Below are 24,287 nucleotides of genomic sequence, written 5' to 3' on the forward strand. Positions count from 1 at the left end.
GAAATAAAATTTACTTATCCATTTCTCAGTGTCACTCTACATGTAGCCCTCCTTCGAAGTTCCACATTTCAGTTAGAATAATACGTCTTTTGGTCTAAATACAGGGCCATTCAACACCAAAATTTGTACATTGGTATGTGTATACCTACACACAAATATACATAACCACCTAAACACATTTGTATTTGTTTACTATAATATATTTATTATATACTGTTGTATGTGAGTGTGTCATATGCACAAGCATATAAAGTGTACCCTAAAGTTGAAATGACCTTATGTTCTGCAAAATTAGCCATGACTATTTAACTGAAATGTAGGTTTCTTTAGGATTACTACATATTATTATACCACCCCAAGTACATAACTCGAAGCCGAATATGACATGTGTGTAGTAAACCTAAATGGCTCGATTATACTGGCACTATTTAAGATACAAAACAGTCCTAAACTAAATGAAAAATCTGTTGCATTCTTTGTGTTTTGAGTGGCATTTCATTATTGGACTAGAGATGAGCATGAGATTTTAAGTCAGAGAAAAATATTTCAGTGCAACTCTGTTTCATTAGTTGCTGAATTTGGATGAGAAAAAGTGAATATAATTCTGCACAGTTCATAAAGTGATCATGAAAATAAATTTGGATCATATATTTAAAAATTTAACCTACTAGAGGCATGGTATATAAGCTTTATGGGTGGTAAGGTCCTTTTATTATCACATAATGGGAATTCAACAGATAGGATAAGTACTTAAAGGTTGCTACAGCAGTTTCTAAAATTTCCTAATTGCATGTTACATGGAGAGTAATCATAACATTTTCCAATGCACATACCCTCGGGAAACAGCATCCAGTGATGGGCGATAAAGTGAATTATTTTAGGAGAGTTCTTTTTTCCTTTTAAACTACTTTAAGCTAAATTTATTTTTAGGAAGCAAGTGATACTATCATCAAATTAGAATATCAATAAGCTCCATACTATAAGTGGAGGGTTTCTTTTTGAGACTGATCCAGGAGATCCAGGGAAAAGTAGCAAGCATTTGTAATATTGCCAACGAAGTTCTGCATGTCTTTAATCTTGGAATACTGTTCATGAAAAATGATGGATTGTTGAGTGTGGAAACCAAACTTACTTGAAGTAAAGCCAGATGATCTTATGTTCTTAGCATCAAAATCTAAAATCTTGCCTTTAAAAATTGTCCATATATGATTAAGTTAATTCAGTAATTTATCATCATCATAATGTCCCCAACTTAGTTCAGATTACTCACGGTATAAAGGTAAATACTTTGATTTATTTCATATTTAAGTGTGACAGGATTGTTGTGGCCTTATCCTTGATTAGAATCTGCTATCCATTTAGAGTTGAACAAAAAAGAAGATCAAAATGAATTCCCTACTTAAAAGCTACATTTCTAATGAAAATATCAAGGGTGGGAAGTGGGGATGGCTGGGGTGGAGGCAAGTGGTGGGGGGAAAATGAAGACAACTCTACTAGAACAACAATAAGAAAGAAGTTAAATAAATGTGAAGAACGAAAAAAAAGAAGAAAATATAAACTACCTGATAGAAAATGAATAATAAAATGATTTTTAGGATGTTGCTTTGTATCATTCTGTAATTATGATATTTCATGTTACTCACACAGAGCAACTTGCTAGGGGCTGCTTGTCGTGTGGTGAATAGAACGGGGGACACATAGTCATTCCATAACTTCTGATGCCTTGAATGTTACAATGTGATTGATTATTTTATCTGAAGAAGTAAACATTACTGGACCCAACAGAAAGACTAAGTTAATACCCCAGGGATTGTAAGAGCAAATTCACAGGGAAAATGTTATTTGAGGTTAATTTTTTTAAGAGCAAGGGTTAAGCTAGAAGACATTTTCATGGAGGAAAGGGTGACTACAGAGCCGGAAAGGGTGAAGGAACATGAAGGGCAGAGTATGGTGTGGCTCAGGTGCACAGCACGGAGTGACTCTGGGAAAGAAACACAGACGAAGATGATCATGAAGGACCTTACATGCCATGTTATGACCTTTGAACTTGATCTATAGGCAAAGGAGCATCACTGAGAAAAATTTTGCTTTGAGGAAAGACATCACACTATAATCAGGAGGGAACACTTTAGCAGCATTAAGGAGGGTAGACAGGAATTGGCAAAACTGGAGGCAGAAGGACAAAAGGAAGCCATGCGAAAGGCCATTGCCAGTGAGGATGGGGTGGAAAAGGACATTCAAGAAATATGTAGGAGATATAATCAGCACAACCCAGCGAAAAATTAATATGTAGGATATGAGTAAGAAGTTCAGACTGAGTGTAAAGTTTTGACAACTGAAAAGCTAATGGCTCCTTTCACCAAGACTGGAAACAGAGAAGGCAAGGCTAGAAGTTTGAAATGATTGAAGCCATGGCTTATATGAGCTTTTGAAGTTGTTTGGATTGCATTTACAATGTTAATATTTTTATTACATTTAAATAATTTTCCTCTACAAAATAGTGAAGAAACAAAAAAATTATATTGCAAGGTAGACAGAAATAGTGTTGTCAACAGCAGATTTCTGTGGGGATGGCAAAAAGTGTGTAAAAGAAAAAGTCAGTTAGTTTGCTTATTATATACTGTAATAAATAGTGAGATTTTTTCCATCCCTTCATATTAGTAATATATTAATGAATTATAATCTTAGTGTTAAGAATTGTCAATTATATTGATTATAAAATAACATCTTAAAATATAAAAGTTTATTTTCATTGTACATTGGGTATAAGAATACTTTCTTATTAAAATGTATTTGGGGAGTAAAATGTAAATTTACATTAGCATAGTTTTTATCTTTAAATTCTTATGACTTAGTTGTCAAGTTAGTTTTTATTAGTACCTGGAGAACAGCACAGGGTTTCCAGCTGGTGACTGGTACACTCCAGGTTACTAACTAACCCAGGAGTCCTAGATCTGTAACAGCCTGTGGCCAGGCTGAGCTTTGCACTGTTAGTGCCTGACACATCCCGTGTGATCTGGAGGCCATCTTTAACGACCTGAGACGGGGTTGGGTCGTTAGAATCTCCTCACAAGAGAACATAGCTGAGAACATCTTTACTCTTTGCTTTGGCAGAGTCCCAGACTGAAAATGCAGCAATTGCTTGATGAAACATTACCTTGAGGAACATAACTTGCTCTTGGTACCACCTACAGCTTCCCTTTGGAAACATTTTCCCCCTTGTCTGTCAGCCTGGGAATGTCTCTGGACTGTACTTAGTCAGCCCTTAGTAGCAATTTGTTAATTGAACTAGATGGTCCCACTAAATGGATGGGATTCACTGCACCCAGTCTCCTCTTCCCTTTCCACGTTGACTCCCTCTGCTAGTGCTCTGGGGAGAGCTGTGTGCTCAGCAGTAAGCTGGATCGTCAGGTGGTGAAGGAGCACATCTCAAAGGGAGAGAAGGCACCTCGAATCTTCAACCCACGGATGGTTCTAGGGGCCAGAACAGTCCAAAGCCTGTTGGGGATCAATAGACCCTGAAGTGATTTCAAAGTCAAATTTGTTTCTAACCTGTAACAGTAACTGCCATATGGGGGGGTGCAATTTCTCCTTTAAGACCTTTTTGTATCCTGTCCGTAGCATGCAGGCATATTGATTCTTGTTTGGGATTTCCAAATGCACTGTACTTTTTAAATCAATATATTTTCATGAGTAGGAAAAAAAAATCAAAGTTAAACAAAGAAAACTACAAGGACAAACAACATATAAAGATAGAAATGTTCAAAAGCACCAAGAATATTATGCTGAGAGAAAATTTCATATACTCAGTATATGTTGATATTTCACAGTTTGAAATCAAAGACCAAAATTTAGAATTTACATACAAGGAAAAATGATTGTATCGAAACATTATACATAATGGTTTTATTATTGTTCTTAACTCTCCCTGTTTTTACGGACAATGTGTTGAAGTGTCTACCGGAAGACAGTCTGTAAGGTGTAGCGATTCCTATGTGGAAGAATGGTGGCAACAATATTATCAGATTCAAAGTTTTCAACTTTTAGCAGGGAACACAACATGTCATATACACAAGAGTCACTTAATAAGTATTTTTGACTTTAGTGAAATTGATTGATAACCAACGGCACGTATCAGTATATGAGATCATCCCAGGAAGCAAACTGTCTGCTGTTGCTGTACAGAGTAAAGCCAAACACAGCAGCCGGAGGGGAGGGGAGAGGGAAATAACGTGGGGAAGGAGGGAAAGGTATGCAGATGAACACGAATGAGGGACCCATGGATGGAGCCAAGGGGGGTGGGGTTGAGAGGGGGAGGTGGACGGGGATAGGGAAGGGGAGAGTGGTGGCAGGAAAATGAAGACAACTGTACTTGAACATCAATAAAAAAAGTTTAGAAAACACAGAAATGACTAACTTGTCTTAAAATATGTGTATGACATCATCTTTATGATACATGATGTACAAAATTATTAGTGTCCTGAACTCTTTGAAGGGTGTTATCTTTGATTTTACTCTTTGTGTTGTAAGTTTATGTCCTCATTAGCACTACTGTTACTATCTGCATGCCAGGAATGAAGATGGTACAGCTAATAAGCTTGTGTGGCTGGTTCCAGTGAATGCATGTGTTTAACTATTTAACTATGATCAGTTATCCCCCTTAGAGTAAGTGAATGATATTTACATCTGTGCTTGTTTTCCCTCATAGGAGACTAAGGTAGGGATTATTTTGGAAGTGATATCAAGAGGTACTCGCAGAGGGGGCGGGAAGGTGACACAGGAAGGGAAGGGAGCCAGAGGAGGGTACCCTAATGAGCAGGTTATTGGTGAGGTTTAATTCCACTGAAGATCTCTGGGGAATGGTGTGGCACATGGTGTAGAGTTTTTTCTTCTAAAGGGAAGAGAAACCTGAGTTCTCTTTTATCCGACTCCCATCAGTGACTGGTTGATGGTTTTTCCGTGAGCACTAACTTCTCTGCACTCTGGCCTTCCCTGCACGGCCAGAGAAAGCCCTTAGGCAGAGAATCTGTAAGGGAAACATTACAGAAATCCTGTAAGGGAATACATTTTTATTGCATTTGTACGGCAGCAAATTAAATATCCTAGATGAAATGGACGCATTCCTAGGAAAATGAAAACTACTAAAACTCACTCAAAAAGAAGTCGCAAACCTAAATAGACTTGTACAAGCAAAGAGATTGAATTAGTAACAAAACAACTTCCCACAGAGCAAATTCCAGGTCCATATGGCTTCACTGATGAATTTTGTCTAACATTTAAAGGAGAATTAGCACCAAGCCTTCACAAAATGTCCTAAAAATAGAAGAAAAGAGAACATGCCTCAGCTCATTCTATTAGTTCAATCACACTGACACTAAAATGAGACAAAGACATTTCAAGAAAAGAAAACTGCAGACCAGGATCCCTTATGAATACAGGCACTCAAATGCTCCACAAAATACTATCATATCAAATCCAGCAACATATAAAAAACTATGGACCAAAGCCGAGTGAGATTATCACAGGCATGGAAAGTTGCTTTAACACACGATAATACATTGATATAAAGTGCCATGTTACTAGAATAAAGGGCAAAAACTCCATGATTTTCTGCATGCACACATAAAGAGTACTTGACAAAATGCAGCAGCCATTCACGGTTTAAAAACAACAACAACCTTCTTTATAAACTAGGCATAGAAAGCATTCTATTTATATGAAATATCTAGAATAGGCAAATCCATAGAAATAGAAACTGAATTAGAGTTGCCAGGCCTGGAAGGAGAGAGGACAGGGAATAACTGTGAATGCGTGCAGGGCTTCTTTCTGATGCTAAAAGTCATTCTCTGGTGAGAGAGCAGTAATGTTGTACAATTCTATACTAAAAAAAACACTGAATTGACATTTATAAAGTATATGCTTTATATTGTGTGAATTATATCTCAAGACAATGTATATAAAAATCAAATAAGAGACTTCAGGGGTAAATGAGTAGAAGCAGTTTTCATACAGAGAGACGAAGGGAACTGTAAGAGTAGGAGAAACAGCTTTCAAAGGAGGTAAGAAGTGGTTGGATTACAGATGTCTTTGAGACTCAACCAGGCTTACTATTTAGAAGAGAGATGTTTTGGATGAAGCCAAGATTCGGGGCCTAGAGGGTTAGAACAACAAAAATGATAGGGAAGGCTGTGAGTGCAGGTGATTTTGGAAAGGAATGTAGATTTTATTTGGGATGTGGTGAGTGTGAGGAAATTAATAGATAGCCAGGCGGAGATATCAACTACACAGCTGGATATGGCTGTCCAGATTTGAGAAGAAAGCTGTGGATTGTAAATGGAAATTAAAAAGTCTGTGACTACATGACACAAACCATCAAGAACTAAGTAAAGAGAACCAAAAAATGAATGTGGGGGCGTTCCAATATTGAGAGGTTGGAGGCATAGCAGTGAAGGATTCAGAGAAGAAGCAACCAGTGAAAGTAGAATAAAATCGAGAGATTGTGGTGTTTCAGAGATCAAGTGAAGAAAGTATTTCCAGGAGGAGGAATACTCTCTTGTCACATGATTTCATAGAATGTATCATTTCTGTGACTGTATATTTATCTGCTTTTCTCTTGATATTTCTCTTTACTAGTCTCTGCCAATTTCTATTATGATAACAGAGGACATATCTATTTTCAGTGACTCTGTGAACAAGAATGAGAATTTACTTATTCAATGAAATAAGTGAATATACATGATGTCAGGGGCTGTTCTGTGCTGGGGTTTTATTTTCCTGAATGCATACAAATCCATGTGCTCATGGAGCTTAACTTCTAGTAGGAAGAGAGACTGGTATTACCTTACAGAACTTTCTGTGATCATGAAAATGTTCGACGTTGCCATCCCACACGGTAGCCAAAGTTGTATGTGGATACAATGTGGCTAGTGTGACTGAGAAACTACATTTTTTATTTGATTTGATTTTAATTATTTAAAATTTAATTTTAGAGAGCCATGGGTGGCCTGTGTCTAGCATATTGTAGACATAGACGGCAAACCTTAACACTGTAAGTAAATGAACATATTAGAGCAGCCAGGGAGAGACATGGAATGGTTGCAACTAAAAATAGGTAAGGTGTGCCTCATTAAGAAATAACAAAGAAAATGCAGACAATTGTAACTGAATAAAAATAAAATAAAATAAAAATAATAAAAAATAAAATAAAATAGAAGATTATGCTCAAAAAAATTTTAAATACAAAAAAAAAGAAAAGAAATAACAGAAAGCCCACTGCTATGTTCAGTAGTGTTGAAAATTTTGCCCACTCATGAAGAACAACTGGGAACAGCAAGCGTTATTGCATAATTTCCGATGTATGTCAATCACTCACAAAATGCTGTACATAAAGACATGATTTTATTCTTGCCAAATGTTAACATTTTTGCTTGAAGGTTTGATTGCTGGTGTATTATATTACCCAGTACAGTTCAACTATTTATGACTTCATCTAAGTATTTTTGACAATCATTGTAAAGAAAATAGTTTCCACTTGTTCTTTTCATGTATTCACCATCCGTTTACTTTGTGGTCTTCTTTCATTTGTTTTATGCAACTGCTCACTTCTAGGCTCTGAAGATTTTCTGATAGGCAAACAAAGGGACCTATTTCAGCATCTTCTAACAATACCATCATAGAAAAAAAACTCTACTCACTTGATTTCTATCCTTTTGTATTCTCGATGTCATTTTTTTCTTTTGTAGTAACTATTGCAACCTCTTTCAAACTGGATACAATTTTTCAGTCTCCTCTGATTTGGTTTTCCCACTGTTATAAATGTGACATAACTTTTCAATATCATAACCTTCTCTATATGAAAGGGTTTCAGTGAATGCTGTGCTGCTATATATAGAGAGAAAGGCCACATTCTCATCATTTTCAGGATTTTTTTCAACACAACCTCTGTCTTTACAGAGTAATACCCCCCACATCTGTACATGTTAACTGTGTTCCTGAACCAGACTTAGCTGTTTGCTAAAGGTCTTTAAGAACAAGTTTCAGTGTTATTGGATGCTGCATTATCCAGTGAAGAACAATCCACATGAATTAATTTAAACATTTCTTGAAATTATTAAATTATTCATATATTCACTGCAGATATCTTTCAGGGTCATTTACTTTTTTCTATGAAGTATTTCAAACATTCAGAAAAGTAGAGAGAATAATATGATTTATTCCATGACCAGTTTTATCAAGTCTTAAGACTTTGAAAATTTGATTAACATCAATTTGAGAAGAAGAAAAATGTTAGAAATATATGAGAAGCTCCTTGTACCTCTCGACAGGTTATTCTCCTTTCTCCTTCCCCAGGTAGCTGCCACCCTGAATCTGGAGATTTCACACATTCTTCTGTGTTTATCACATGCATTTCTTACTTCTCTTAAAGTGTCTGTTATTAAACCCATGGTGTTTTGCCTTTGAAAAAATCTCTGTAGAAGATCTTACTTTTGTATATTATGCTGCTGGTATTTCTGAAGCCAAAAATTTAGCTGATAAGTAATTTCTTTGAAGTGACACATGGTGGATGTTTCTGTTAAAAGCCTCTAACTGTTCAGCAGTTACCTTTCAGTTTCCATGGACAGCGATCCCTGTAAATACATTTCCCCCCTTTGCTTGACTTTGTCTCCTCACTGGGAACCCGATCCCAGGCTTTCAACCCCCTCTGTCGATGGACAGTCTCACCTCTGCTTTTACAAAAAACAGGGCCTCGCTGAGTGACTGTCAGCAGCCATTCACGGCCATTTTTATGTTGGTGAAATATTTTGGGAAAAGTTATGTATTCTGCATGCACAATAATTAGAGATGACTTGTTTATTCAAGAATAAAGCACCTAATGTGTGGCAGGTGTGCTAGGGCAGGTGATAGAACAGAGAACAGAAATGACACAGTTCCTGTCCTCCAGCAAATTTAAATCCTCCTTGGAGAGACGGACCCAACAATGAACAAAGCAAAGCAAAACAAAACAAAACAAAAGAAGTAAAAAACATAAAGGCATAAAAATAATGGCAAGTTCTAAAACACCCTATGGAGAGAGGAAACTAGTGTCAGAGAGAGACAATAAGAGGAGAGGACTTACATTCTGTCGGAGAAATAGTGGACCCTGCTCTGAGGAAAGAACATTTACCTCGGACACAGGGCAGAGCAGCAATTAACTGTGACTGAAAAAGAAGTAAAAGCCCTGAGGCAGGACAGTGCTTGGTGGGTCCACTAAAGTGATCCGGATTTCAGAGGGTAACTCCTGGTACCTAAGATACAGAGACTGGGATGGCCACCCGAGTGTCAGTGTTGTTTATTGGTTTACTTGTGACATACGTCTGTCGCATGGATCAGAAAGCTATAACAGGCATTAATAACACAGCTCAACCCTGCCCTACATCCGCCAGGGAAAACAAAATGATACCAGAAGATACTATGGACTGACTTTGACAAATCAGTGTCACAAAATCCAGAAGTTACCTATGTCTATTCATATAATCTTAGCCCACCTCCCTGCCTTTCCTTTCCCTTATGGAAATACAAATCAAAGATAACATTTCAAATACAGAACCCTGGAAAGCTGTGTTAAATGTATCAAATATTTTTCGTCATCACTCTAAAATAGTTCACTAATGCATATTAATTGTTTAGAACTCTGGGCATCCATCTGAATGGAAATCCTCAAAGTCCCAGTACCAAGAATCAGTCTTCCAATCTCAGGTACATATTGGGTATTTGTGGTCAGTGTGTGCCTTGGTAATTTTTCTTTTTATGAACTTTCATAGCAGAAGAATACCTTTTCCAGTGCATATATTCTTTAGCCATGTTTATGAAGTCAGTAAAGCATGGAATCAATTTTTAAGGTAACCTTGCACATCTCTCTAGGGGCTGCTCTTATCTCTTAGAGCTCTGATGCTATTCGTATTTTCCACTGTTTGGATACTTAGCTGGCATTTCTCTGCAGCCACTAGGCACCGATCATACTCTCCCTTACTCTTTAATTTCCATTTGGAATATAGTGAGTATTTTTCATATCCTTAAGCATGAATGTGTTCACACATTTTTGTCATCTCTCTTTTTCAATTTTACTTTTCTAGACTAAGGAGGATAATTTCATTTGCCTCTATTTGGATGAAGATGACCTTAACATTTTAGCTTCTCTGCTCTGAAGAATTTTAAATCACTAACTATAATTACTAAAAGTGTATGATATTGTTTATTAAGTAAAGCTGATAGCATGATAGAGTTAGTGTGTATAAAAGGAAAAAACAAACAAACTTGGGTCCCATTGTCTTGACTTCTTTCTAGTACCATATGTGATTTAGGTCCAGGACTGGCTACTGAATTTGTGAGGCCTGGTCCAAGATCGCAATGTGGGACCTCTTTTTCAGAAAATGAATAATAATTTTAAAACAGCAAAAACAGGACATTAAACCAAGCCCGGGGTGCTTCTGAGCACGAGACCCGCTGCACTGGCACGAAGCTGACCCTGTGCAGGTCTTTGGAGCAGGTGGCAGCCGGGAATTAACTTTATAAGGATATTAATATTTCAACTCAGTTTTATGATAAAATTTCATACAGTTTTGCAATAGAATACTTTAGAAAAATAATAAAGATGAATGACTATACTTACTTAGAACACTATAACTGTGTTCTCACACAGAATATTATAGTGAATAGAAATACTTAGTTAATGAGAAAACACTTTTATTTCAAATAGATTGTTGACTGTGATGTAACGATTTGGATTACCCTGAGGGCTCAGGAGCAAGATTGCTTGGCTTCTAAGAGTGGGTGATTGGGTGTAATTCCTTACTTCTCTATACCTAAGTGTATACACACACCGAGGTGATAAGAGAAAATCGACCTCATAGGTTTCTTACACAGATTATTACATGTCAAGTCTTTTGAATAAGTCTACTCTGTTATTTCAAATCCTTTTCTATTTTTTAGTTTTGCATCAGTGGATACAATATCACAAACTTAGTTTACTCTCTCCTTCCTGGTTAGGAATTAACATCCAGTATAATATTAAAAGTATTTCATGATATTTTTCTAGGATTAAAAACTTGACAGTTACCAAATAAGACATTCCGTTCACGATGGTAGAAACTAATGGTGCATTTTTTCTATAAGTATATCTAAAAGATTTTTTAATCCTTACACTAGGATATATATTTACTGATTTTAGAGAAAGAGGATCTATAGGCTGTCTCTTATATGTGCCTAGATCGGGGATCAAACCCACAACCTAGATATGTGCCCTGACCGGGGGTCAAACCTGCAACCCTTTGGTGTGCACGATGACACTCTAACCGAGTCATCCAGCCAGGGCTAAAGGGTTTTTCTTTTAAAATCTTTCCCTCGAGCTTCCCCTCACCCTCACTATTTGTCTTATGAAATAACAAACAAAATAAAGATAAACTCACAGATAAGGAACAGGCTGACAGTGTTGGATAGGGTTGGGGTGCTGGGTGGGAGAGTGGAGGGATTGAGCAAAAAAAGGGAAAATATAGAAAAAAGTCATGGACATGGACAACAGTGTGGTGATTGCTAGGGAGTGAGGGTCGGGGGGGAGGAGGAGGGCATAAGGGGCGAGATGGCGTTGGAGGGAGACTTGACTCGGGGTGGTCGCAATGCAGTGCACAGAAGATGTGTTGTGGAACTGTGCACCTGAAACTTGTATAGTGTTGTTAACCACTGTCATCCCAGTAAACTCAGAAAAAGGAAAAATGAATCATTAGAGCAATCCAGTTAATTGTGTTACAGTTAATAAGTTACATAACTATAGAATCTAATCCAATTAAGATGAATTCTAAGTCTTGGCATTTTAGACATCTTAAATGCATTTAAAAGCAAGCTTGTTTGGAAGTAATCCATTGTGATTAATGCATGTTATTTTCTTTTATTTTTATGTGACTAAATAACACATCTTTTTATATGAATATGAATTATATTTATTTGTAATGATTAACAATCTGTGCTTTATTGAGAAGATGCACTAATTTACAGTGTACAAACTAGGTCTCTACCATCATGAAACACCATCTGAAATATTCAGTTTAGGAATTAAATTCAGGACTATACCAAACAGTAACCATACTAACTATATTTTATTTTCAGTACTGGTGGAAAATTTATTGTAAAATAGCTCAGATAAGATAGATTTTAAGAAACTATCAATTTTGGGAAATATGCTTACAACAGAATGCTCCTGTTAGGAATAGTTGCTAAGTAAGAGGGTCCTAATACTTGTAGGCATTTTGCATTTAGGGTTGTGAGAACCTATGAAATCATTGAGTAATATAATTTCTTTTGGTTCCGGAAGTTAAAAAGCAAGTATAAAACAATATTCTCAAATATCACACAGTTTCTAACCATGCCATGAACTTGACCCCTTCTTTCTCCTGTGCCTCTCATTATACGATATCTATATTAATCTCTTTTTCTTGTATCAGACAGTATTACTGAAGTCTTCACTAACATCTACGTGACAAGTTTTGGCCCTGTCTCAGATACAGATATGGTGAGTTTTTCATTAAATAGTATTTTTACTTCATAGAATGCAAAGATGGGAGGGATAATTTTTTTTAGAATAAACAAGCATGTTTAGTGTTATAGAATTATGTGACTGTCCCATGCCTATTGAGTCTAAAAAAATATATATGGAGAGTTACGGATGTTAATTCTTTTGTATCTGTGGTGCACCATTCTGGCTTGGGTGTTCAGATTAGTGCTTTATATTTTGTATTCTTTTCATAACTTGTACCACTAAAAAGGCAAGATGTTAAAAGCATTGGCAAGGATGTGGAGAAAATCAGCCCTTGTGCACTGTTGGTGGGGATGTGAAGTGGTATGGCCGCTGTGGAAAACGTGACGGAGGTTCCATGCCAAGTTAAAGACGTGATCTGTATGACCCAGCAATCCCACTGCTGGGTGCATATCTACAGAAAACGAAAACAGGATCTCAAAGAGCTCTCTGCGGCCCCCTGTTCATTACAGCGTTATTCACAACAGCCAAGATAAGAAGCAAGGTACATACTACCACAGTGGAATATTATTCAGCCCTGAGAGTCACAGAATCCCGCCATTTGCTACAAGACGGATCGACCTTAAGGGCATTATGCTAAGTAAATTAACAGAGAAAAACAGATTCCACATGCAGCACTTATATGTTAACTAAAAATATTAAACTGACAGAAACAGTGCATAAAACTGTGGTTGCTATGGTCTGGGGGTAGGGATACACCCTATACCCCCCTCTCCCTACCCCTACAGCTACAAAATAGATAAGGTCTGAGGGTCTAATTAGAACAGGGTGACTCTAGCTGATAACACTGTAATGTATAATTGAAATTAACGAAAAGAGTAGAACTTCAACATTGCCACACATACACACAACAGGTAAACATTTGTGGGTACTTGCTAAAGCTGATTGGTCTGAACATCCTGCCTGGTGACTGAAAACTCGCTGCATGCCAATCCTTTGAAGCCATACCACGGAATGGCAATGCACCCAAACCGTGAAGAAAAGCAGCAAGAAAAGTCCCTTGTCTTGCTATGACCTCAGAAAGTCCCTCCAGTACCCTCCATTGACAAAGCCTAACATTGCACCAGCTGGCAAAAGAGCAATGTTTACAGCAAGGGGGTCAAACTCATTTTCACCAAGGGCCACATCAGCCTCATGGTTGCCTTTAAAGGGCTGAAATAATTTTAGGACTGTATAAATGTACTCCTTAACAGTTAAGGAGTTGAGATTATATTTGGCCCTTTGAAGGCAATATCAAGGCTAAATTGGCCCCCGGTGAAAATGAGTTTGACACCCCTGGTTCACAGAGTCCTTCTCAAAGGAGGGAAAGGAGGGTGGATTTGCAGCTGAGGGTCAGAGAGTTGATACGCTGATAATCAATATACATAATGATGTGTAAAATTGAGGAGGATTTTGAGTAAGAACAAAGAGATGGTTTGATCACTCAACAGGTACTGTTTGTTGATTGTCCAAATCTAGAGAAGTATTATAAAGCTGGGGACAATGAAGCCTGAGTTACCTATATAAATATGTAAAACAGACATATACAAATGTATGCATTTACTCATATTGTAAATCTCTTAGTGAAGGTAGAGCTTATTTAAAAACATGTACTGGTACATATTTTGTGAAAAGAAATGATTTGGTCTTCCTGATGATCAAATGGAGTGATTTTTCCATCTTGGTATTATTTTTGCTGGAAAGCAAGATAATGAGGTACAGTTCGAATTTATATTAATTTACATGGCCAGGTCAAGAAATGAAACTTGGCTGTGATGCATTAATTAGAAAGAAATTTATTATGATGTGGAGGGAAAATATGCCCATATCATTATCAGCCATAAGCGGCTTACAGAAGCAATTAATTAATGGCAAAAAGTAAAGAATAAATTTCACTTCACGTTTAGTGTCTTAGCAGATACACTCATTTCCATGCAGTGTGCATGCAGAGTAGCAAGACCTAAACCCCTAAGTCTCCCTGTTCGGGTCAGTGATGTAGATTTGCTGTGACATTAGCCTGAGAGGAAAATGCAGTGTAGCAAAAAGAATTAAGAACCAAAAGAACAAACACACACATGCACGCTCACACGAAACCTGTATTTCAGAGCCGTTAACCAGTGTGATGGTCCAAAGAAGGTTGCAGGTCTAAATTATAATGAAAGGTGGTAATCAGAGTGCCTGCAAATAAGTTTAAAATTTCTCATTTTAATATTTAAAAATTATGATTAAGGAGGTAATTAATTAAACTCTGGAAGGTACTAGCTGACAATTGACAAAGTTTGTAGTAGGTGTGTGCATTTTAGCGATTTATAACTCTTCTCGTTAATTTTTCTCCTTGGTTTGTATATGGAAAAGTCTTTCCCATATGAGTAAACACTTTCACTGTGTGTGTGTATTCTTAAGGCATAAGTGGTATAGCCACGAACTTTTGCACCGAATCCTAGGCTAAGAACCACAGCCCAAATGGTTAACTCCTGCAGTGCTAAGTGTTAAGGTTCAAACTTAAACAATGGAGACTTTGAAGTCATCGTGGGCAAATTCTGAACCAGAGTTTACCATTAAGCTATTAAGAAGCAAGCTATTAAGTGGAGTGACCTTGGTTTATTGATCATATTGATCTCATCGGTTCATACTTTTCTATCTTATGAAAACAGTGTGCAGTATCACTCAGGTTCCCTGAAGCTATTAGGAAATTATGCAGTTTGGTGATTAACATCATAGGAAGGTTTAGAGAGTTATTGCATGTCCATAATTGGGTTAAACATTGACACTGGATGTAGCTGTTAACCTTTATCAGAAGTTGTCATTTGCAAATGTCGCTAAAGAAACCTGCTACAAATATGGCAAATGCTATACATTGAAAGGAAAGAGATGATGTTTATTCACTTTAAAGGGCACGTAGGAGTTAATTATCAGAAAGTTATTGCAATTTTGGAAGGGTAGGAATTAGACTTGGCGAACATTCACTCATTCAACTACTATTATTCAGTCCCCTTCTATAGTTTAAAAAATGTTTCTGAAAATGAAATTCATAGATACTTGCATTGGAATCACTGAGAGTTATTTATGAAAACCTTTATTTCCTAGACTCCTTCTAAAATCTGTGAGGTCATAATTGCCAGTTGTAGGGTGTGCCGGTCTATGTTTTAACAGAATGAGTTATTTGTATAGGACAAGTCTTGGGAGTTTGGGTGAATGGTGGCCCTGTTCACTGGGCTATGGAACAAGGAAAGGTTTCTATGTTTTTGTTTTGGTGTTTGGGAGCAAGTGTTTATGCTTCGGACATACCACGCTGCTGTGAGTAATTTAGTTAGAGATATGTAGCTAGCAGGCCTAGCTCAGGAGCTCAGGAGGGGGGCATAGAGTGCAGATGGTTTGGAGAACCATGCAATGGTAGTCGTAACCATAGGCACATACATAAATGTGTAGGAAAAACAGGTTATCATGAAATGGTCATCAGGCTTTCACAGAAACTTTAGAAAACAAGAGCTTGAAAAAGGTTGCCTAGGAGACTGAGAATGAGCAACCATGGATGCCTGTTAGAATAGAGGGGGATTTGGACAAAAGTCAGAGTCCGCTGCCTTTTATTCCTTATCAGGTGCAATGATGATGTGCGATAGTCAAATATCTTTCTCACTTACAGCCCTCGGTCAAGGCAGGATATGGTTCATTTGATAATGAGAGGAAACCATAGGTTTTGCCCATAGCAAAAACCTCACCTGGGGAATGGAGTAGCAGTTCCACAGCAGAAGGAAAGTTGGAGTAGTTTGATCCTATCCATTTCTATCTTGCAGGAGGGACTGTTGTGGGAACTGAGAACATCCAGTTGTAGCGCTTTCTTGGCTTATTCAGAAAAGAGGCATTCCCTACCATCCTCCCATCATTTTTGCATAAATACCAAACAGCTATGGCTTCTGACCATGAAGTGGTATTTTAAAAAATATATAAATGGCAGAGGTTGCATATCCTTTTCCCAGGTTGCCAGGGTGGAACCTGTCTTCTTGGGAGGGGCACCCTGAACTTGTATGCCTTTAGTGAGGATAATAGCTATTACCCATTGCTGTTAGCCCCATTCATTTCCCAGGACACATCATTGCATTTAGATTGTTGGCAGATACAGAAGGTCTCAGATCCCATGATGAGGATTTTCCCAAGGGTTTCCCACAACACCAGGAGACTGGTTTTAATGCCAATGCAGGAGGGTATAGCAAAAGTAGAAAGAGAACAAGTGCCTTATGTTGTAGTAAAGCCAAGAAAAAGATTCCAATGTGTCATTGGATGGAGAACAAGGAGGTATTTACTGATCGTGGTAAAAGCAACCAGATTGCAGTGGGCTGAGCGTGTGGGAGGTGAGGAAATGGAGAACGAGTGGAGGCGACATTTTCAAGCAGCATGGTCGGGGAGAGGAGGTGAGACAGAGGGCAGGAGCTGTAAGCCAGTATAGCTAACTCTGCGAGGCTTTTATGTTTTAAAGGCTGCACTGAACTTCTCACTGCTCTCCGAGCCTGCCATTATCTTTAACAACTCTCTGGCCTCACACATGTTTTTCCCTGTTTTTGTTATGCTTGGCTCCTCCTTTGCCATCTGGAGGTCTTTCATTAACTCGGGGCCAGACTCAAATTTCATCCTCTCTGATGTTTGTCTGGGCTCCTCCAAGTGGAGTCAGCCCCTCTTGTCCTTGTGCTCCACCACATGGCGTTCACACATTTCGTGTGACTTGTCGCACTGGATGATACAAATCTTTACATGTCTCTCTTTTCACTGCAATCTGAGCTACTCGAAGGCACGAGTTGTATTTGTTCATTTCAGCAAGACTGACTGAGTACATACTCTGTGTCTGTCACCGTGCCGGGAGCTGAAAACTAGTGGAACCACTGCTGCCTTCAAATTGTTCACAGTGTGTATCTGTGTGTGCGGCAGGGTGGAGGGTAAGAAAAAGTCATCATTTCAAAAAGTGTGATTATGCTTTCATTAAAATATTTATGGATTAACATGGTAGCAGAAGGGATGCGGGTAGAGGATATCCACATCTGAGGAGAATTCTAGGAGAAGAAAAGAACTAGGGAGGACAAATATGGTTGGTTGGCCAGCTATATAATGAGAAGAGTGTCTTAGCACACACTAGAAGAGCCGGTTGAGTTTAGAAAAATATAAAAGTTCAGTGTAATAGAATCCTAGAATGCTCTTAGGGATGTGAAACGGATGAGGCTAGAGTATAACTCAGAACCAGATCATAAAGAGACTTATAGCCCACTGCCTCCCCAAAAGCCAAAACACCCCTGAATAAAACTAAAACACAGTTGCCAGAGAAATTATTATGGGATGGCTTTTTAAATATATGTCAACACCCTTTAAAATGTAACAATTATATATAATAAAAGCCCACTGTGATTAGTGTAATATATTTATGCAAATACAGCCAAGCCTACGTTCTCACTTGTGAATTTAAGAATCAGGGTATTGCGTGCTGGTGACCTTGCTGTAAGATACCTGAGAGTTTTCTTCCATCTGACTCTGCTGACACCTTTCTCCTCCTGTCCCCTTTGTGCTGTTGTTGCCAGAATCCGTGTCACAATATTTAGTTTCCAAGAAATCCTCTTATTCGTTCACTCATAGACTAATTTTTGCTTATTTCCTATGTTCCAGGCAAATTATTAGATGCTGGTGACACAGCATGTAAGAAGGTGGTTATGGTCCTTGTTCTCAGAAGTAAAAGTTGGCCAAATGTTGGGGTGAGTAGGGAACAGACTGCAGTAGAGATCAATGAGTAGTGAGACGGAGCACGAGGCATCAGAGGCCCCGCGATCTCAGTGCTGCTGCAGGAGAGAGTGTGGGATGGGGAGAGAATTGCTGAACACCAGGCCAGAGAGGTGAGGGAGGGGGGGTGATACTGGTTCTTGGGGGCTCAGAGAAAGCATCAGGATGTCATCGCAAGGACTTCAGTAATTGTACTGTCCAAACTCAGCTATGCTTCATTCACGGCGTCAGGTGCATCCTGTAGCTTTATCTACACTTTTAAATATCAGAGTCAAGGGAGTCCTATTTATCTCTTATGCCATTTAGATCTTCTCTCCATTTCTCAGGCATGTTCATAGCTAAGGGATGTACAATGGGTGATAGTCCACGTTCTACTCTTCTCCTCTTTCTGGGTCTCTCAGAGTTGAGGCAAGAAGAGGGGAGGCTATAAAAAGGAGCATAACCATTTTTTACTTAACTTGCCCTATTGATAGTTTCTCTTGGCAGACAATGCCATTTGAATGGTTGGTAGATAAACACAGGCTATTTCATGGGGCACACGTGGGATTTCTTCTCTGTGATGTCTTTATTACTCCAAACACCAAAAAACATCAGCAGCTTATTGTTTAATGGGCTGCTTGTGGCCTCCTCCTCAGCCTCTGCCTGCTACTTTACTTTGTGACCTTTGGGACTAGGTGTTCCCTCCCTTGTCAGGACATCCTTTTGTTGAATATGGAAATGGGGGAGAATAATACTTTGAAGGTGATTTAAGCCAGGTTACTTTGAGGTTCAAACAGTTTCTAAGAACTTTACACATATTATCTCACTTTATTTTGCAAGAGTTTTAGAAAGTACAATAGATTTTATTATTAACACCACTTTACAGAGAAGTCAATTTAAATAGCGACTAAACCTGTTCAAGGTCAGGTAGTCTGGTCTATCTGATCTAAGAGCCCATACTCTTAACATCGATTTCATATTACTCAATTTGTTATTCCTGTTGATATCCTTCAGTTTTGTGCGAGTCAGTTTTAAGTGTGGAAGGACTTTGATAAAGATTATAAAACTCCAATGTCAGCCTTGGGACTAATTTCTCCCTGTCACCTTCCATAATCCATGCATTTATTGATCTATAAAAGAAGGAAATTTCACTCTAATGTCCTGCCTCCAAGAATTTATTTTATGTATGGTACAATGAAAAGAACTTGGTTTAGGAAGCATAAAGTTTGAGTTCAAATTTTGGCTTTCTCTCTCTGTATTATTTTTAAATGAATATGGCTTTGAAAGTGTTCTCCATCTATGAAATGTTGATACCTTTGCATATTTAATAAGTTTGTTATGAATTTTAAATAATAAATTATATCAAAGTGAATTGCAATTAACATGTTATAACTATTAACCATGTTATAACTATTAACCATTTTGAATGCTTTGCTTGTATATATTTTAAAAATCTATTATTATTACCTGAATTTTTAGCATTAATTTTTAATTTATTCATGAAACTTGCCTGGCATCTAGTTCCAAAAGATACCCCAGACATCCTACCTGCACAGCGGCCTGAACATGCTGCATCTAGGCTGTTCTGCATTCTGTTTGTGTGAGCTTCTTTGCATAATAGTGTTTTATGATCTTGTACCAGTTGAATTTATTGACACTGTGCTGTTCTGTTTTTAAGCTTCTTACTTTCTGCAATTTTTGAAGTGTTAATAGTACTGGCTTAAATTTGTTGTTCAGCCTCTTTGAGCACCAATGAAAGTGTTTGAGTTTAACCATCATTGCATTTTCCAGGGGTTTTGTTTAATTGCTACATACCTGCTTTATAAACACAATATTTCTTTGTTACATAAAAAACACACTGATTGGAATTCACTCAGCGGAGACTGGCCTTTATTAGCAAAAAGGGTATAATGAAGTAAACTTTGGTACTTTAAAATACACTCAGTAAATCAAAGTAAATGAGAAATCACTCCAAGAGCGACTGCCATTTGGATGTTTTAGTGAGTAGATACAGTTAATCAAAAACAGGCTACAGGCATTGACTTATAATTAATGTACCCAGGCACTAAAAATATGCCATCTCCACTGAGTTAATGTGTCCTTGCAATCATGTTTATGCAACAAACTGCAATAGAGGGTGATTTCCTTGTTTTCAATACAAGTCATGGAAATAATGGTTAGTGGTAGTAAAATATTGGACTGAAAGCTGTATCCTTCCCTTGGTTTTGTCCCTTACAAGCTTAGAAACAGGAAATTCAGTGCATTTATCTATAACCTCATCTATTAAAAGAAAAGTTGGGTTACATTTCTTATAAAGAATTGTTTAAATCTGGAAGTTTATGGATTTTTCACTTCAGTTCTACCTGACCATCCGTCTCACGTCTCCTGTATATTTGGTCATAGGATGGTGGCGTGCTCCTACACTCTTGTGAATTTTTGTTTCCTCCTAACTTTGCTTTGTTCTTGTTTGTGTACTCTCCAAAGGATTTTGTGTATGCTTGTGTTATTGTTTATTTCTCTTAGAATATCGGTTCATGGGTTCAAGTCCAAAGTTTGTATGAAGAGGTTGCATTGTTCTCTATTTCTCTGGCAAGTTTCTTGTAACACACAAATCATGTTATTACTGTACATACTCATGGCACACTGGAAGTTTATTCAAGAAATCGTTCAAGAATATTTTTTAATATTGAGAATATGCATTTTATATGAATTTAAGACAATCACATGTAAATAATTGGTTTGGAAATCCTGTTTTTCTTAGTGGATATCTAATTGGTTGTCTCATTACCCTACCATTTTAATCATTAAAACAGTGAGTATAAACCCATATTTTAAATATACTCAATGGTAATTGTAAATCTTCTTTTGCAGATTTTGTTTTAGATTTGATTATTTCATCATTTTTAAATGTGGCTAATGAAGAGCTCATATTAGGCACGCAATAAATATCTCTTTCTCTTTTTCACTCGTGCTTATGTAATTATTAATGTTTTTTTCAATCCATTGTGTCATTTAGCAATAATCCTTTTGTGTTTTTTTATTATTGTTTAATTACAGTGGTCCTTATTTTCCCACATTACTCTCCCCTGCCCTACCCACCCCCCACTACCCACATTCAATCTCCCCACCATTGTCTTTGTCCATGGGTCCTTTATACATGTTCCTTGGCTTGACCCGTCTCTTTCTTTCTCCCATTACTCTCCTCCTCCCTCCCCTCTGGTTACTGTCAGTTTGTTCTTTATTTCCACATCTCCATTTCTATTTTACTTGCTTGTTGGTTGTGTTGATTAGGTTCCTGTTAAAGGTGAGATCGTATGGTATTGGTTTTTTACTGCCTGGCTTATTTCACTTAGCATAATGCTCTCCAGATCCATCCATGCTGTTGCGAAGGGTAGGAGCTCCTTCTTTCTCTCTGCTGTGTAGTATTCCATTGTATAAATGTGCCACGGTTTTTTGACCCACTCATTTATTCATGGGCACTTAGGTTGCTTCCAGAACTTGACTATTGTAAATAGTGCTGCTATGAACATTGGGGTGCATAGGTTCTTTTGAATTGGTGATTCATGATTCTTTGGGTATAATCCCAACAGTGGTACTGCTGGGTCAAAAGGCATTTCCATTTTTAGTGTTTTGAGGAAATTCCATACTGTTTTCCACAGTGGCTGCACCAGTCTGCATTCCCACCAACAGTGTACTAGGGTTCTCTTTTCTCCACAACCTCACCGGTGCTTGTTGTTTGTTGATTTGGTTATGATGGACATTCTGACCTGTGTAAAGTGGTATTTCATTGTGGCTTTAATTTGCATCTCTCTGCTGACTAGTGATGCTGAGCATCCTTTCATATGACTCTGGGACTTCTGTATGTCCTCCTTGGAGAAATGTCTCTTCAGGTCCTTTGCCCATTTTTAAATTGGATTATTTGTCTTCTTGTTGTGAAGTTGTGTGAATTCTTTAAATATTTAGGAGATCAAGCCCTTGTCCGAGTTATCATTGGCAAATATATTTTCCCATACAGTTTGTTGCCTTTTCATTTTGCTGATGTTTTCTTTAGCTGTGCAGAAGATTCTTTTAATTTGTATAGTCTCATTTGTTTATTCTTTCCTTTATATGCCTTGCCTTAGGGGACATATCAGTGAAGATATTGCTTCATGGATTATCTGAGATTTTTCTCCATATGTTCTCCTCTAGGATGTTTTATGGTGTCATGACATATTTATGTCTTCTATCCATCTTGAGTTTACTTTTGTGTAAGGTGTAAGTTGGTGGTAGAATTTTATTTTTTTCATGTAGCTGTCCAGATCTCCCACCACCATTTGATGAAGAGACTATTTTTACTCCATTTTATGTTCCTGCCCTCTTTGTCAAATATTAATTGATCATGGAGACATAGGTTTATTTGTGGGCTCTCTATTCCGTTCCACTAATCTATGTGTCTGTTCTTATGCCAGTACCAGACTGTTTTGATTACAGTAGCCTTATAACATAGTTTGATATCAGATATTGTGATCCCTCCTTGAAACCATTTGTCCATTTTCATGAGGGAGTTTAATCAGAACCAGATGTTATAATTGCAAAGTCACCTAAGTATGAGTCACAGTACACTGCGAACAACTGAATGCAGCAGCGCCTGACCATTCCCAGTGGCAGGTCCTTTTCTTCCCATAGGACACTTTATATACAACTGTAATCTACTTATGGGTATTGTGAGAATGCCAGTATCATTCCATATATTATCTAATGGCAAAGCTTGATTTACTTCCTATATTCCCATAAGAATTCTATGTAAAAACAAAGATTCTATCAATTTCTTCCTGTACCCAAGTGGATGTACATATCCCACTTTGTAAACCATTGGTCTAAGCTGATAATCCTGCTTCTGTTCACAGTTTTTGGTTTTCTCTTCATTTAGGTAAAGTGCAGTTATAGATTTTTTTTTAACTAAGTGATAATGAACCTGCCTGCATGGTATTAGATCCATGGGACGCTCATTGAAGTCATGTGATGAAGTTACGTTTTAGATGCTCTCAATCCATTCATTCACAAATATTGTTTATTTTTCACTTAAAGAGGGCTAGTGTGAAGAATTGCAATGATGGTCCCCATTCATCACTTCTTTGTATATATTCATCTATTTCTGAGCTTTTAATACCCTTCCACTAAGAATGGGTGGACCTGATATAATACTTGCCACTCACTTGCTTAGGCCAATGGGTTGTTAAAACACATTACCTGAGCAATGACTTGAAGTGAGCTTGTTCATTGGGGTTTGTGATTTTGCACTTATGCTATTGTCATGAGAGAGATAAGCCCCAGGTAGTCCACTGGTCTGTGGAGTAGGACAAGATATACTAGAAACATAGCTGAGATGCCCCAGTGACCTTGCAAGGATGGGAAACCAGATCAGCCAATGGCCACCTAACCCACAGATGCATCAGTAAGAACACCTGAGATCAACAGAGCCCAGGTGAGATCAACTGGCCCCTACTCTCAGCTCTTCTGAGCTAATAATAACTGGTTGCTATTTTAAGCTTCTGCATTTTAGGCGGGTTTTGCTTGGCAGTAGCTAAATGATAATAGCCAGCCTCTAGATGCTACTGGTGAAACACTGATTTCCATTAAAGGCATTTACAAATTCAGGACTAAGGGAGTGGACTTTTTCCCCAATTGTACCCTCTTTCCATTCCTCACCCTATACATTCCAGCTCTAAACTCTTCTTTCTCCTTTCAAAATATTTCAGCACTCTTTGACACAGTAAATCTTGATTTGCTTCTTAAATTTTCTTGTCTCTCCTACTTCTACAAGTGTGTGTGTTTTTATGGATCCTCGTCCTCAATTTTCTAGAGTTTTCTCTTGTTTGTTTCCATCAGTTAGTCATGAAACATATATATAAATAATTACTTTTTATTCTCACTATTTTAATTATCGCTGATAAAATGATATACTGGGTGTATGTTCAATATATTAACCATATTAAATGTTAATAGACTAAGTTACCATTAAAGAATG

The 24,287-nt window shown here is 37.7% G+C and overlaps 1 protein-coding gene across 1 annotated transcript in view; it reads left to right on the forward strand.

The window, feature by feature from the left end:
- Positions 1 to 24,287, forward strand: part of GABRA2 (gamma-aminobutyric acid type A receptor subunit alpha2) — a 105,259-nt gene that overhangs the window by 34,870 nt on the left and 46,102 nt on the right. Inside the window, exon 4 of the mRNA XM_053923485.2 lies at positions 12,474 to 12,541. Within this exon, the coding sequence (XP_053779460.2) occupies positions 12,474 to 12,541 (68 nt within the window). The remainder of the gene's footprint in view (positions 1 to 12,473; positions 12,542 to 24,287) is intronic.

This window comes from Desmodus rotundus, chromosome 4, assembly GCF_022682495.2.
Source record: "Desmodus rotundus isolate HL8 chromosome 4, HLdesRot8A.1, whole genome shotgun sequence".
NCBI classification, from domain to species: domain Eukaryota; kingdom Metazoa; phylum Chordata; class Mammalia; order Chiroptera; family Phyllostomidae; genus Desmodus; species Desmodus rotundus.